We start from the raw sequence: 15,874 nt of genomic DNA, 5'->3' as shown, positions 1-15,874 counted from the left end.
TTTTCTTTTTGCCTGCTGACGAGTCTAAAAGCTCTAAATAAATTTCTGGTTCGGGATCGATGACACAAAAACCCGGCGGCCCCAGCAAGCCTTAATTATGCTAATTTACGGTTATGGCACAAAATTGCCATTTTATACAAGAATGATAACTTATATGTCCTTTTGAGAAAGTAGATAGTTTGATGAATTATATTCTCGCATTCGTCAAAAGCTGATGGAAAGACAAACACTTGATTTTTGAGCTAGAAAATATTTGGGGTTTCCACGTGTCGTACAAGATCACTTAGTAATCCGCTCGATTTTCCTTTCGTGGTTGTTGGAGACAGGATTTTACGTTTATGTCTAATTGCGACCTTCATTGATATAAGTGAAACCAAGAAAAAGCGAACGTATCTTATTGAAATGATTTTTCGCATTTTATGGTGGGTATGAAGGCCTCCCATCTGGTGGAGAAAATTTTATGGCCCCACGTTACATGGGACTAAGCTACAAAACAATCGGCGATTGAACAATTGACAGTAATAAAATTATACGTATAACGTAATAAAAACTTTAATGAACATTTACGTTGTGGGATAAAAATCATTAGAAGGTTCTCTCTCCGCCTCTCTCATTCCTGTTCTGCTGTTTAAATGTCGACATTTTACGTAATATTGGGTGAATAATGAAAAATTAAGAGAAAAATAAAAAATAAAAACTTGTGACTTTCTTTATTCGTGGAGAAAAATCTCATTGGCATGGTAGTTAAACAAATCATGCGACGAAGCAAAAGTGGAAGGGGTCGTTGAAGAACTGTTAAATGCATACTAACAAATATAAATTATATTATGCTGAGTAAAATTTAATTTTGTTTATTATCAAAACCATTACCAAACTTTCAAGACCAACCCAGACTACAGATTTTTCACCAGTTTCTTAATGGTGCGTACTAATTCAATTAATCTATTGGTGGATTAACACTCTGCCACAATCAATATAATTAACGAATTTATAGGATGTGGCCAAATTTAAACGTTACTTAAATGTTGTGGATTGAAGCAAAGTCGCAGAAAACAAATGAGAATAAATTAATAGAGCAGTGGGAGAATATGAAACTTCGCCAGCAAATTCCGTAAAGGAAAATTTCATCATAAAGACATTAATGTGAACGATGGAGAAGCAGTTATATATGATGGATTGAATGAAATATCGAAATACAGGAAGGACAATATAAACGGTTTCTCAGAAGATATGTCAGATATGTGAACTCAGTGTATATGAAGAATTGAATATGCTTTGTGTAAAATGAAGACTAAAGTAGGAACAATTTATAGTTCTAGAAGAATTGTAACTCACAAATAAAACTTAAAAATGCAAAATTTTGAAGAATAAAATATATTCACGTGTTAGATTGCATTGAATGGAGCCGATTGGTTTAGAGTGCACCGACCCTCAAAATATTGAAGCTAAACTAATTCACACTTTAAGTTCATATTATTGTGTTATTTATAAGGCTAATTATCGCACACGTCCAAATGCAAAACCAGTCGCTTCGTTCATTTTTTGATAAACTTCGACTGATGTGACAAGGAGCTACCTTATGAACGAAGTGGCCTTACTGCACGCACTTGCGAAGAGAGAGTAGTACTTTATCGCATATGTGTTACGCCATTTTCTTAAATTGACCATGTAATTTATATAAATAGGTACATCAATCGTGACCAATACAACACAGAAAATATAACCATAGCAAAAAGGTAATGTAGGTCATTATAAAACAGCTAAGTGTCCGTTAAAGTTGCTAACTTTTTGCAAATTTGCAGTATATTTCAATATTGAGAACTTTAAATTTACTTTTTATAGGAAAATAGTACAACGTTTCAACTTAATAAATCTTTATATATGAAATGAAATGTGATTTAGTACCATATTGATTCAATATATTATTGCACAAATCCATTAATCCTTTTGATAATACTACAATATACCGTAATTGACAGCATGCAAACAAATTTCCCGAGCTCGTTCCTTGAAAGCATTTTCTTTATATATCTCCATCCACTTTTGACGCCATATTTCCTTCCTGCTTTCCTTTGGTAAATGGGATTTTTCAAACATCTCACTAAGGTCACTGTTTTTCAGCAAAAAACCCGCCGATGCAGTTATTCCTGAATAAACAAGGAAAAATACTTCAAAATCCTGATTATTGATAAGAACAAGCCTTTAATATTAAGCCAAAGTAAAGGAAATGCGAGTTATCTGAGTTGTTATATTTCAAACTCTTTTAATAACATCGTTATTCATGAGATTTATGTTATATGAACATTATCCGTTTTCACATGCAATTAAAGTTTCACCCAACTATCTTCAAGTTTTGCTCATACCTTCAGCAGTTTATTAAACATTTCCTTAAAATTTTGTTATTGGCAGGTATGTTCATTTAGGTTTACTCCAGCCGCCAATTATTAGAAAATCATGGTGGAAAAAATGGCGTATTTCTAAATTACACAGGGAATTTTGAGAATAAAATAATATTCAAAAAGAAATGGTTATTGGCCTATTACGAACATGATAGCTATGGATAATCGGTATGACGCCACGAATAATATTAAACTGCAGATATTACAGGAACTCGATCCATTATGGAGTTAAACGCAAATGGATGTCGTTTCGTGTATTTTAATTATCTACGGGATTTTTGTAAGAATATATGAGAACGGCCGAATAGAAAAATGCAATAGCTGGGATTAACCGAGCTTTCAAAGCAGTTTCCGAATTTTCTTAAAATTGTCGTTGCGTGCATTTCCTTGTTGAGCCAAATATGCGATTTGTAAGGGGGCAGGAATCTATTTAAAAAAAAAAAAACAGTATATTTTGCTTAAATAAATAACTTCCCCTACTTCTCAAACTTAATCGGCCAAAGAGGTCCGCGCATTCCAAATTTAAGTCCAATTGATTTATTCCTTTTTCGTTATTTTATACAATCAATCGTGAAAACGCCCTCTATATCTATGCCAAAAACCTTATCTGCATTTTCATTCTCCAAGTACCATAATCAAGGATGACTAAACGCTTCTTCTTCAAAACGCGAATGGCCAGCAGCGCATCACAATGGAAATTGAATTAGCGAAACGAGTTTAGGTTAGGTCCAAAAATGATAAAATGTTATTCCTAATAATTTCATTGTTTTTCAAAATATTCCCAACAAGCAATTAATGAATATACACTATTTAAACGAAATTTCAGCACCTTATTTTTGATGTTTCAAGTTTGTTTTTACGGTGAAGTAGTATTAGACACATATAATTAAACAGTATTTTCGGCATAGAATATGCCGTTAAAATTTCGCTAATGCAATATGGGAGACCCGTTATATTATCAAACGCTATATTACCAAAGCAAACATTTTGAAAATAATTTTTTTGGAATAGTTTATGATTACGACATTTCGACATTAAAACGTTTCTGGAAAATTAGTATCATTTTGCACATGTAAGCCTGTCTGTCGTTCTGTAGAAATGTCTGGGTTAAATTCTTCTGCCTTCATTATAATGCTCAGGCAGTTAAAGTAGAGACAACGTTTTACGTGTAATCGGGTAACTTTTTATTCTCTTAATAAAGCTATTTTTCAGCTCAACTCAGAGAATAATAACAGAAGCACAAGTTTCTTATTATTTTCCTGAAAATATTTTATAATAAAGTGTGTAAAAAAGCCTTTAAAGGCATTGCGCTTTACACAGCAATATTCTAATGCACGAACATAATGTAATATTTTCTATTACAAGTTCATCAGTATTGCAATTAATCGACGCTTTTAGGTGTCAAGAAGTATTATGAATTTGTCAAAGCGTTTAGACATGCCGGAATTAAAATTTCTAATATTGTTTTCGTAGTAACCATACATGCATCATAAAGACCGTTTTATGCACGCTGCGGCGTGCTATAATCGTCGACTACGATTATTATGCAATAAAAAATACTTAATTTAACTTTACACGCTGTTTTTCAACTCACTAACACAACAACTTATTCTGTGGGGCGACACGTTGTTAATAAGCTGGTAACCAGAATTGTTAGCAGTAAGTCTAGCAGCACAAACATTCTGAATTAGCAATGTAAACATTGAACACTAACTATAAAGTAAGTTGTAAAATGTCCAGGTGCCACATTACAACTACAGGGTGACTTGGTAACGCCTGTTAAGTGAGTTCATAAGGTTCAAACGGTTTAAAACCTTGAATCGTTTACGATTACAGTTTCAAACAACTTGTTTATTCTATGTTGTACTTGTTTATACTATTTCTTATTAAACGTTGCATTTTTCTAATTTATATCGAATTTGTAAAAATCCCCTTGTTTTGTCTAAAGTAATTTTTACAATTTTTAATAAAACCAAAAAAATTTGTCTATATAAAACCATTCAAGAGTTATGATTAATATATGATAGCTTACGCCGAAAAGACAAAAAAGTCATCTTACCCATGAAGATTCCCAGAAGAGAATACCGCTTCCAATCTTCCTGTAGTACGCGATAGGGATAGATTTCCTGAGGGTCAGCCCCAAGTTCCTTGACGAAAGAGGAAAACGTATCATAATACAACTCCAAATAGTCGTCAATTTTGTCCATATCTTCTTTGGAGGCTCCCGAATAGAAGAAGTAAGAAAGGTCATGGACTGGGGTGCTAACGTAAGCCAAGTGGAAATCTATAAGCTTTACTTGGAGGTCTTCTCCTCCGTCATTCTAAACAATTAAAAAATATCGCACAACGTGAATATTGGCATATACAGAGTGTGACATGGGAATTAAGTGTTTTCTCGCGAATCGATGGTTTTAAAAACAGTTGATTCTCGCTTTACACCCTGAATCATAGAGTGTACTTTGAATTTTGATTAAATTGAAGGGATCTATTAAAAAACATCTGCAAATTCCAGAATAATGAAAACCGCATTAATGCAATGTATTTCATTAAGCACACATTCTTGTAATTATTACTAATTGAATTTCACTTTCGATATTTGAATCAAATAAGAGAGTCATATGGTATCGAATGCGTCGCTTTACTGCATGTTTGTTTTGTGCTGACTGACTGAATACTACGTAATAAAATGTTTACAGTATGAGTTATGTTGAATTATTCAAGTCTGAAAAGACATTCTGATAGGTAGGATGCTCTTCAAGCAATCTCGCCTAACTAAACTTCCCATGTACCCCCACAACTGGCGAGTCTTTGTAACTTAACCCTCTGTAACTGGGATTGGTATGTTTTAAAAAATGTTACATTTTTCATAAAATTACAAAAACTGAAACTAATTTCACGGCGCTGTTTAAAGCATATTAAAAGTTGTAATTTTTTGTGTGCAATGTAAGCAATGGAACATTTAGACATTACAATTCAAAGATCCCATTCAAAATAATTAAGTTAATGGCGATAACTCAGCTATTGTAAAAGCTGAATAATTGCATATAATAAGGCAATATGTGGAGATTAAAAAGCTATAAATCCGACGAAATCACAAACAGTTCACGAAATACAGGAGATTAAAATTTCAGATAATTTTTATATTTTTCCAAACATATATCCAAACAAAATCACGAAACATGCATTAACAACCCCGTCCGAATATTTTAATAAACTCCTCAGGGAACAAGTTTTCTCTCATTGGTAGTTGGTACGCGTTGATACACCTAAAAACCCTTCGTTTTATTTATTTTTTTAATATTCACAGTTATCACTTAAATTTAACATAACATTCTTAAGAGGCGGCAGTCTGTCGGTAAGAATTCTTAACGGAGACCGACGGTTAAGACTTAAAGTATGCACACAAATGTGCATATTGTTTAGGTTGCAGATTTGTTATGAAGTGAATTAAAATAAAATATGAAATTAGCACTGATAACTGCTGACATTCCGACAATTTAATGAAATGCAAAGGATTTTCCTTGAATTACGAGGTTGAGAGTAGAAAGTAAGCAATGATCATCATGTGATGCATTACGCCTCATTTATCATTCATTTAATTGAATAAGTTAACACAGATGAAATTAAACCTGTGCCATTAGATCAGTGCTTATCTCGTAGGTCTTACTAGGAATGTTAATTTTCAATTAATCTTCTTATTAACAGAAAAACAGTTTTACGCCCTATCGTGAATTATGAAAGACTTACCGGAGGTTTAAACAACATGTTTCTTATGAGACAATTTCCATGGGTGAGACATTTATAATCTCCTTTACAGTCCCGAGCGTTACCAAGGATATCCCTAACATTTTTTATCTCTTTTAGTTTCTTTATGGTTTCAGCCTCAAACTCCGGGTTAAACGCTTCAATTGCAGCCAAATAGGCACTCTCCATGGGTTTATCCAAACCTTGGGTGTTAAAAACCTTTAAAATGTCGACTAATTCATCGGTCAAAGTCTTGAATTCCTCTGGATGTTCGTATTTAAATACAAACGAAAGGGCGTGCATCCTGGCGTAAACCTTGAAAATGCTCTTCAAGTATTTACTGTCGATTAATTCAATATTTCTATCCAGAATTTCATATCCTGCAGCGCCTATATTCTCCATGATGATACATTCCTTTTCTGCAAGTGAATGCCCTCCGAGGTAGTTGGGGATGTTGTGGAACGAATTTTTGATACCTTTAGACTTCTGGAATTTGTTCATCGCCGGGAATATTCTACTGTAAAAACATATCTCATTTTTGTAGATTTGCTCAAAGTTGCTAATAAGGCTGAACGACGGGACTATCTTGATGATAATGTGCGTCGATTCTCCGGTATCCTTATTTATCAGCCTCCCATAGTAGATTTCTGACATCAATCTTGTGGTTCTGCGCTGGGTTCTGTCCAGCTCCAACGTTACGTACTCCCATTTCTCCGGAGGTATGACGGAAGAAAGTATCTGATACAATCTCTCGTAATTTGCATCTCCGAGATGCAACGCCATAATTACACACTGCACTCCACTCGTTCACAAACATATATCGTTACGTATTGAAACATGCTTAAAAAGTATGTGAAATTATCTGTTTGAACAGAAATTAGCTTTGATGTAAGTAAACGTTTGAGATAACAGATGAGTAAGAGAGGTTGGAGTTGCGATTTAAATTCAGTGCTGACTCGTGAAATTCTCATTTCAAATAGTAAATTCTATTTTATGGTTCAGCGATTCTGGGGGGACATGTTCAAATTTGGAATCACAGTAAATAATCAAAACGAATATTCTTCTAAATTTTAAAGATGTCCTAGTAACCTTTCCCATGCAATTGTGCAGGAAACAGCGAAGTTCCCTGACTAAGCGAGAATTTAATTTTTAATAGTCCTTAGAGCAAAAGTTACGCCTACCGACTCCTGTTGCTGGATTCTCTAACACTGGATTTTGGATTTTTCATTATTCGGACTATGAAATTCTTCTTTTCATTAATTCACGTGAGGCTTTTTTCCCTTGGATTAATCTAGTTTTAAACAAAGTGATCGAGTCTCATATAAAATTAGTATGTTAAAAAAACTTAAAATATCTTTAAATCTAAATTACATTTACAAAGTGTCTTTCCCCGATATACGAACCAAGACATATCGAAATCCAGTCAGGAATCCTTTGCATTGTGTCATACCCGATAGAGCGTTCCGAAGCTCCTAGAACTACAACTCGCTCCATGTCCCACTTAAGTGATGGGATACCCTCATGTTGGTTTAGGTTCCAGTAAAGGTGAATCTGAGGCAATGGCATTTTTGGGACCGATGACCGCATACAACACATATTCCTGCACGTCCGTCGGGAAAGTAATGCTTTCCACATAGTGTTGGCCACGTGCGTATTACAACTTAGTGACTTATCTACGTTGAGTCTAGATACTTTATTTCTGGCGAGAACAGAGTGTTACCCCTAAGAGAGATGGTTTTTCGCATGAACTGTACCCTACATCCAACGCCTCCTGAATGGTGCTGAGGATGAAACTGATGGTCCATTCGTTAAGAGTACTGTATTGTCATCTGCGCATGCTTGTACTACCAATTCCTATAAATTCAGAGTGACTAATAGACTATAGGAGAAGGATCAGAATTCTTTCCTGCACGGGCATCCCCAAATCAGGCAAAAATTTCCATTTCTGGAACTCATTCAGGAAATTTTAAATTTGCGCATAATTTCGTTGTAGTCATTCAACCGAGCATTATATTTATTTTTAGGATACTTGGAAATGTAAACTTAAGCCGTTTGTGGCATATTTGTTCCTATTCGGTTGAAAGACGGTGTATTTGCAAATGTTCCATTGTAAAAAAGGGAAAAAATTTAAAGAAAAAAATTGGATAAAGTGTTAGTGAGCACCTAACGGCAAAACTTTAAACAATCGCAGTCATTTATTTAATTTTATGAACAATCTTACTGAAATTACAATATTCCATATTCTACAGCATGTAAGCAAATTTCCCGAGCCCGTTGCTTGAAGTCATTTTCCTTTTGGATCTGCAAGCACTTTTGCCGAAACATTTCGGTCTTGATTTCCCTTGGCAAATCGACCATCGTATGTGTTTCGGTGTTATTTTTATCCAGCAATTTTTTAACCGACACGCCTATTCCTAAACAAAAAGAAAAACAAAAAAAATTACATATGCACTAGAAAAATCGCCCTAATGGTCGTATTTTTGATAAGGGTATCGTTCAGGAATCGTATACTTGATTTTAATTAATGTTACCGCTATACCGACGTGACTGCCAGCGATGGATATAACATTCTACCTCATCTAGAAGGATCAAATTCCGTAAAAAATTAAAAATCGATATTCTATATTTTTTCAAAGCGATTAAAGTGCATGTCACAGGAGCAAAGCAGAAAAAAACGCAACATCCAGAGAAACCATATGGTTTGAAATTCAAGTCATACCCATAATTAAGCCCATAAGAGAATACTTCTTCCATTCCTCTTTCAAGACTTCGTAGGGATAGATTTCCTGAGGGTCGGCACCCAATTCCTTGACGAATAAGGAAAATGTGTCGTAATACAGATCCAGGTACTGGTCAACTTTATCCATGTCGTCCTTGGAGGCCCCCGAATAGAAGAAGTAAGAGAGGTCATGAACTGGGGTGCTAACGTACACCAATTGGAAATCTATGAGTTTTACTTGGAGTTCTTCTTTTTCCTCGCAGCTCTGTGAAATCAGATGAATCGCAATGTAATTTTGAGATTATTTCATATTATTTTTGTTGCGAAAAGAGCAAACTTCCTACAGGATGGCACTGCGTTACCTTCGCTCAAGAAAATGTACTGCTCGGGAAATTTGAGAATTATTCAAAAATCGCAAATAAATTGACTGTAGAAAAATTAAAAAACGGAATTTTGCAGATTCTAAAAATGAGCAATTTTATCTTAATTTTTCTTTTACCTCTTACGTTTTATAAAATACCTATGAATTTTCGAGTATTTTTAGCATTCTATAGGATCAATAGAGCAGATCTCTCATGGAATGTTATACCAGGGTAATAAAAATTTAATGAAACAGTCATACATTTGTGGTACAAATGCCATCACAATAAATGTGTACGGATAACATTTCACAACAGCTCCAAAATTATTGCCCTTAGTACTAACTTCATTCAGTTGAATTCCATAATTTTGCAGGAACTTCTAATTTCACTCCTTATTACAGTAAAAAAACCATTTAGAAAACAGTAATCGCGGATCTTAATTCTTGAAGAAATGAGTGTTCAGAAATTGCTTTTTTATAATATTTTTTTTTGCGCAGATTCATGGTCCTAAAATTTACAACAGATTTCTACAAATTTAATTTTTTAAAAGTATAAATGCCAATATCTTGAAAACTATTCACGCAATGGGAAAATCCAAAAACACGTCTACCATAATATGATGGCGGAAAATGATTAACTAACTCACTACCTTCTACGAAAAACACCGCAAAACCCCATCAAGTGATTTTTTTTAAATGACATGAGCAGGGTTGAGATTTATCGTTCAAAAGCATTTTCAATGGACTTTTTAATGATACCAAAGCTGTTGGAATTCCGCCCTCAAATGTAACCAATAATGCTTAAAATGCAAAATCCATGAATGACACACCTAGGTGTAGAATTATATGTTGTTTTTTATCAGAAATAATTAGTAGAACTGATAATTAATTCAAAATATTATTGTAATTACATTAAAGCGTAAGACTTTCTGCTTAATATTAATAATTTTTATAATAAGTGTTCGTTATTTTTCATACAAATGTACAAACAATATTCACATTCTTAATGTACATTGACAAAAATTTGTTTAAAAATTGCACCATACTCAGTAATAATTCGCTATCTTAATTCTTTAATTGTTTCCAATTGGATTTTGTAGGTTACATATTTTAAGTGCCCCCACAAAAAAAATCCAAGAATGTGAGATCGGGACATATAGGAAACCATTCCATCACGTCTAATCCATATTGCGGGGTAATTGTTATCCAACTACCGCCTAAGGGGTAAAACCAAATGTGAAGATGTCCCTTCATTTTGAAATATTAGTACATTTTCGTTCTACTGATTCTCTAGTTCATGGATTATCAATGATTTAATAGTATTTTTCAAAAGGGCACGGTAGATTTGACCATTTAAATTACTGTCAACAAACAAAGGTTCTATGATAGCATCTCCAAGAATCCTTGCCCAAACATTAGATTTTTGTGGACATTGGGCGCTCCCTTCCCTCGAAACATGAGGGTTTGAATTACTCCAAATTCTACAATTGTACCTGTGTGTGTTGGTAATCAAAGCTTGCATTATGTCGCAATATTCAATTCGTCCATCAGCATCATCTTTATTCAATTTCTAATGAAGTTGACTTCTGTATGGACAAAATTTGTGGAATTTTAGAACTTTTCGGATCAATGTTGTTGTTAGTCCAGTTAAAGCTCGACAAATAAGCAATAATGGGTTTCTGAGAAATTGTTCGAGAACTTCATCTTGATTAAACTCCTCTAATATTCTATATTAATTTCGTTTTCTATTGGCCGGTTTTCTCAAATTTCTATATTACTTTCCTAACCTAGGAACGATTAATGTTTTTTCCAGGATGTCGCTGACGAAATAGTTCTGTAGTTCATACAAGACAACCTTCCTCAGCACCATCGATAAAAAAGATTTCGATCTGTTTCACAATTGAATAAACCATGTTTCAGTTGAAAATTTATGAAAAAAAGTACGAAGAGAAAATCAGATAATAAATTACGATTAGGATTTGAGCATTTACTGAATAAAGAAATATACACAAATACCGATAACAGAAAAATACGTAATTTTTTACAATTAACATTATTATTAAGTCTTTGATAAAAATGTACGTCGAGAACATGGATATCGCTTGTGTGGAAAATAATAAACACCTGTTATAAACAGTTATTAGCATTGAGCTGGAAATCTTACGCTTTGATTTAAGTACAATAAAACTCTCAATTAATTACCAGTTCTATTACTTATTCCTAATTGAAAATCATTGAATTCTACCCATGTACAAAATCAAACCATGAGTAAGACACCTTGGAGTCTTACTCATGTTTTGCATTTTAGGCATCATCCGATACATTTGAGGGCGGAACTGTAGAAACTTTGGTACCATTGAAAAGCGTACTGAAAATTCTTTCTCAAGATATATCGCAACCATGCCCGTTCTATTAAAAAAAAATACTTATGGAGGCTGGAGCACATTTGGTAGAAGGAGGTGAGTTCACCATACCCTGAATCACTTTTCTTCATAATATTATGGTAGACGTCTTTTTGGATATTTCCGTTGCCGGCATAACTTTCAAGACATTGGCATTTGTACATTTAAAAAATTCATCTCGCATGTGACGATTATTACGAGATTTTTATGAGTAAGATATTTTTAGGAGATGGTTTAGTTACTCGATTAACGGTTAACTACTATTAGACAATAAACATAAAGTGAATTTTAACACAGATACTGAAATTTGCTAGTATATTACTAAAACAAAAAAATCATGCAAAAATGAATACGTACGAAGGCAAGTAACTGATATTGTTTCGTAGATAAGAAAGTTACTCATCTGTTATTGAATACACCTGTATATCTTTACTACATTTGCATTATAATGAGCTATTAGGAGAACTGATAATAATGATAGATATTATTACAGTTTGCATAGATAGTGTTTTGATGACGTTTCTTGTATTATGATATTTTCGAAATCAAATACTTTTTACGTCTAAAGCGTTGTCACTTATTACTGTGGTGGCAAACAGATTTGAAGTATTGCGACAAATTTGCTTATAAATTTAAATAGTATAAGTCTCTAAACTCAGTTTATAAGACCGTGACACAATTTGCATTAAGCTAGATCTACACGTAACGTTTTGCTTTCGAGCTTAAAACTGACAAGACATGATATACCATTCAAAATTTTATTTAGTCCTTTGCTTAGTCAACTTGTTTCCCGTCTTATTTTTACGCAAAGCTACAGACCATCAATCTTTTGCAAGTTTGTCAAAGTAAATTTAATTCAGCAAAATATCAGGTTTTCTATCTACACGCATCATGTTACGTGAAAAACAGTCTTTAAGTGATTTCATATCAGACGGCCTTGATCGACGATTATAGGAGATGCATTGCACTCGTAGTTCTCATCAATGTGTCTATGATAATGTTATTCTGCTAATGGATGTTTCAATTATGTAAAAGACCCAAAATTTATTGTTTTTTAATTACCTAAATTCTATGTATGAGGCAAAAAGTTACTAAGTTTCTGTTGTTTTAGATATGCAGGGTGGCCTATCTTCATAAACGTACCGCAAGGCATAATTGCCAGAAAAAAATTGTGTTCAAAAGAAATTTTGGGTATAAAGGTTATATAACATATTGAATGCATATTTCACGTATAGGGGATCAAATATGTTTTTACCGAGATTACTATTAAAATTCCTAATCCAAAATTTTAAAAAACCGTGGAGGACGATACTCTTCTTTAAGAGGACAAAACTTGGGCCATAATTGTTGTATTTAATTTATATGAATAATACATTCAATTCTTTATCTTTTATCTGCTTTACATGGAACGTAAATGAGCAAAATGCAAACATTTTTTTCCATAAACTCAAGATTAAGCTTATTTTATGTTTAAGGTTTTTTATAATTATGTCACGTTTTTTTTAGAAATTTCTTCATAATTTATACGTCTATTCTGGCAGAGACTTGCTCACTTACCTTATATTTAAACAACATATTTCCTAATAGACAATTTCCATGAGTAAGACACTTGTATTTGCCACTAGAAGACCGCGCATTGACGAGAGTTTCCTGGACGTTCTTAATCTTTTTCAGCTTCATCACGATATCACCTTCCAATTCTGGATTGAACGCATCAATAGCAGCCAAATACGCACTTTCCATGGGTCTTCCCAGTCCGTGTGTGTTCAAGAACTTCAAAATATCCACCAAACCATCGGTCAAGCTTTTGAATTCTTCTGGATGCTGATGCTTGTAAACAAACGATAAGGCGTGCAATCTGGCATAAACCTTGAAGATTCCTTTGAGGTATTTACTGTCTATGTATCTGAGGTCTTTGTCGAGCATTTCATAACCAGCAGCGGTTATATTCTCCATAACGATGAATTCTTTTTGGGCGTGAGAATGCCCTCCGATGTAGTTGGGAACATTGTCGAAGAGGTTTTTGATCCCTTTAGATTTTTGGAATTTATTCAAAGCTGGAAAAATTCTGTTATAAAAGCATATCTCGTTTTTGTAAACCTCCTCGTAGTTAATAATAATACCGCATGATGGTACCACCTTAATAATAATATGCGTGACCTCCCCAGTGTCTTTGTTTATCAACTTTCCAGTGTAGAATTCTGAGAGCAACTTCGTGGTTCTCTGCTGGGTCCTGTCCAGCTCCAACGAAAAGTACTCCCATTTCTCAGGAGATCTGATGGATGTCAAAATCCTGTACAATCTTTCATAAATTGGATCTAGTGGCTGAGCGGCCATTGCTGCGTCTCACATAGAGACCCCAGTGATGTACACTACTAACCCGAAACAAAATCTGAGAATACTGAGATGTCGTGGATCACAATAATAGGTGAAATTATCTATTTGAACAGCAATTAAGTGTAAATTAGAGACTTGAGATAACGGTTAAATAATCAAATTGATAAGGCTAGCTTGAATTCATCAGTGGTGTCTCGTGAAAAAAAATCGAGATATTCTTTGAATGGGAAAAATTGGATTAAAGAACCTCACTATAAAAGAAGAGTAACAAGTTCTCCCAATTAAATAATTACAGGCATTCAAGGGCAGACCTAGGACTTTGGTGTAAAGCAAATTCACGTAGGCATAGAACCGCTTACACTGCTCAATATGCCTTATTGGCGTACCACAATGTTTAAGACCCAACAACTTTGATAAAGGTTTTTTGTGCAGAAACGACAGTTTTTGAACGTGTTTAGACATGGACCAAACGTTGTTAGGCGCATTCAAGGAATATGCAGCGATCGAATGTTGCAACACACGAAGACTGCTTCTTGTCAGACAGTTGGATTTTAGAAGCAGCTGTAAATTTAATTTTGTGAACCTTGAAATTTCGAAACTTCAATTTTCAAGCATAATCTATTTTATAGCTTTAATTCAGCTACAACCAAATAATGCAAAAGTTTCCTGAACGCGCCCATTGTTCCAGTTAGGTGCATATTCTAATCATATATGCGGCCGGAAGAGTTTTCTTCGCAAAAAGGGTAAATAACAGTCCCGGAAACTATTTGTGTATAGCTTTTCTCGTATAGATTATGCTTAAAGTTGACACATTTTAAATTAATCTTGAATTGAAGAAAAAAATAATGCCTTAAAATTTTCTAGGTATCTACCTTTCGCTAATTTTCAACGAGCAAGCACGGTTCTCTCGATAACTAGTGAAGAAATTGCTCTAAAAATAACTGAATTTTAGTAGAAATCATCCTCCAGAAACACTCAAAAAATAAAAATCGCCTTATAAAATAAGTACAAAAATATAAAACATAAATGGAAATTATTAACACAATGACGTTCTTCTACGGCAGGTTGATGCAAAAAAACCGCGACATAAGCGTAAATAAAAGATATTAAGTTTCGTCATCTGGTACCACGGCAATACCCATACCAGAACCATTAAAACTTTTTCCCGTTCGGTGACACTTTTAAGAACGTTCCCATGAAGAATTTTATTAAGTTTTTTTATAATTTCAATTGATTCTAATCCTTTACGGATTCTCGATTCGAGAGGCAAACATAGCCGTTTAACTCACCGATTTTTGATGGTTTTACTCTGGAATGTCTTAATTACCTACGTTTTATTTATATTTTGCTAATGAAAATCCATGAAAATGTCCTAAAGGGTCTTAGTCATTACTATTTACAAAGTAGGACCGAGTATGGGTCGTTTTTATTGGTTTCTGTAACCACTATGTTTAGTTCAGATAATTGTTCATGGCTTGAGAGTAATAGAAAACAGTTATTTTTAGATGAAATGCGGAAAGTTTTATTTGCTATGACATAAATACAATAAATAAAACGATTTTAAAGTTCACCTTTTGGAACGTTAAAAAAACTAAATCATGGATTTGGCATGAGAATTTTATTATTGTCAGTTCTTCATGGTACGTTCCCAAACTAAAATTTGATCATACTTTATTTAAGCAAAATATTTAGTAAATAATTAATAGCATTAATTATTGATTCGAATTAGCATTATTGGTCGATTAACTCCATTAATTGCATCGAAAAAAATGTCTCATTGATTTTCCAATCCCCTGATTTTTTCTTTTAATATAATTCCCACACGTGTATAAGTGATGGACGCATGCGGGGGTTTAGATCCATATATTTATTTTCAATTTTAAAATATTCAAGTTTTAAGTAGAGCTCGTGA

General features: G+C 33.7%; 3 protein-coding genes across 4 annotated transcripts in view; 1 reads left to right on the top strand and 2 right to left on the bottom strand.

The window, feature by feature from the left end:
- LOC136338856 (protein gooseberry-neuro-like) overlaps window positions 1–15,874 on the top strand; it is a 104,645-nt gene that overhangs the window by 59,158 nt on the left and 29,613 nt on the right. The gene's annotated exons all lie outside the window — the stretch shown is intronic.
- On the bottom strand, window positions 1,772–7,017 carry LOC136338852 (uncharacterized). Its single transcript, XM_066281613.1, has 3 exons — window positions 6,147–7,017; window positions 4,459–4,720; window positions 1,772–2,147 (listed from the first exon to the last, which is right to left on the bottom strand). Exons 1-3 carry the CDS (start codon window positions 6,924–6,926, stop codon window positions 1,957–1,959), a joined length of 1,233 nt encoding a protein of 410 aa, XP_066137710.1. The 5' UTR covers window positions 6,927–7,017; the 3' UTR covers window positions 1,772–1,956.
- LOC136338851 (uncharacterized) lies at window positions 8,320–14,046 on the bottom strand. Of its 2 annotated transcripts, XM_066281611.1 has the most exons (4): window positions 13,749–14,046; window positions 13,183–13,682; window positions 8,863–9,127; window positions 8,320–8,557 (listed from the first exon to the last, which is right to left on the bottom strand). In XM_066281611.1, the coding sequence occupies exons 1-4, from the start codon at window positions 13,960–13,962 to the stop codon at window positions 8,370–8,372; spliced, it is 1,167 nt and encodes a 388-aa protein (XP_066137708.1). In that variant the 5' UTR covers window positions 13,963–14,046; the 3' UTR covers window positions 8,320–8,369. The 2 variants fall into 2 exon arrangements, with proteins under 2 accessions (XP_066137708.1, XP_066137707.1); XM_066281610.1 differs by having other exon boundaries at window positions 13,183–14,045.

The sequence above is a fragment of the Euwallacea fornicatus genome, chromosome 4, assembly GCF_040115645.1.
Source record: "Euwallacea fornicatus isolate EFF26 chromosome 4, ASM4011564v1, whole genome shotgun sequence".
Taxonomy (NCBI): domain Eukaryota; kingdom Metazoa; phylum Arthropoda; class Insecta; order Coleoptera; family Curculionidae; genus Euwallacea; species Euwallacea fornicatus.
The sequence above is the reverse complement of the archived record's forward strand: the minus strand, read 5'-3'. Positions and strand labels throughout refer to the sequence as shown.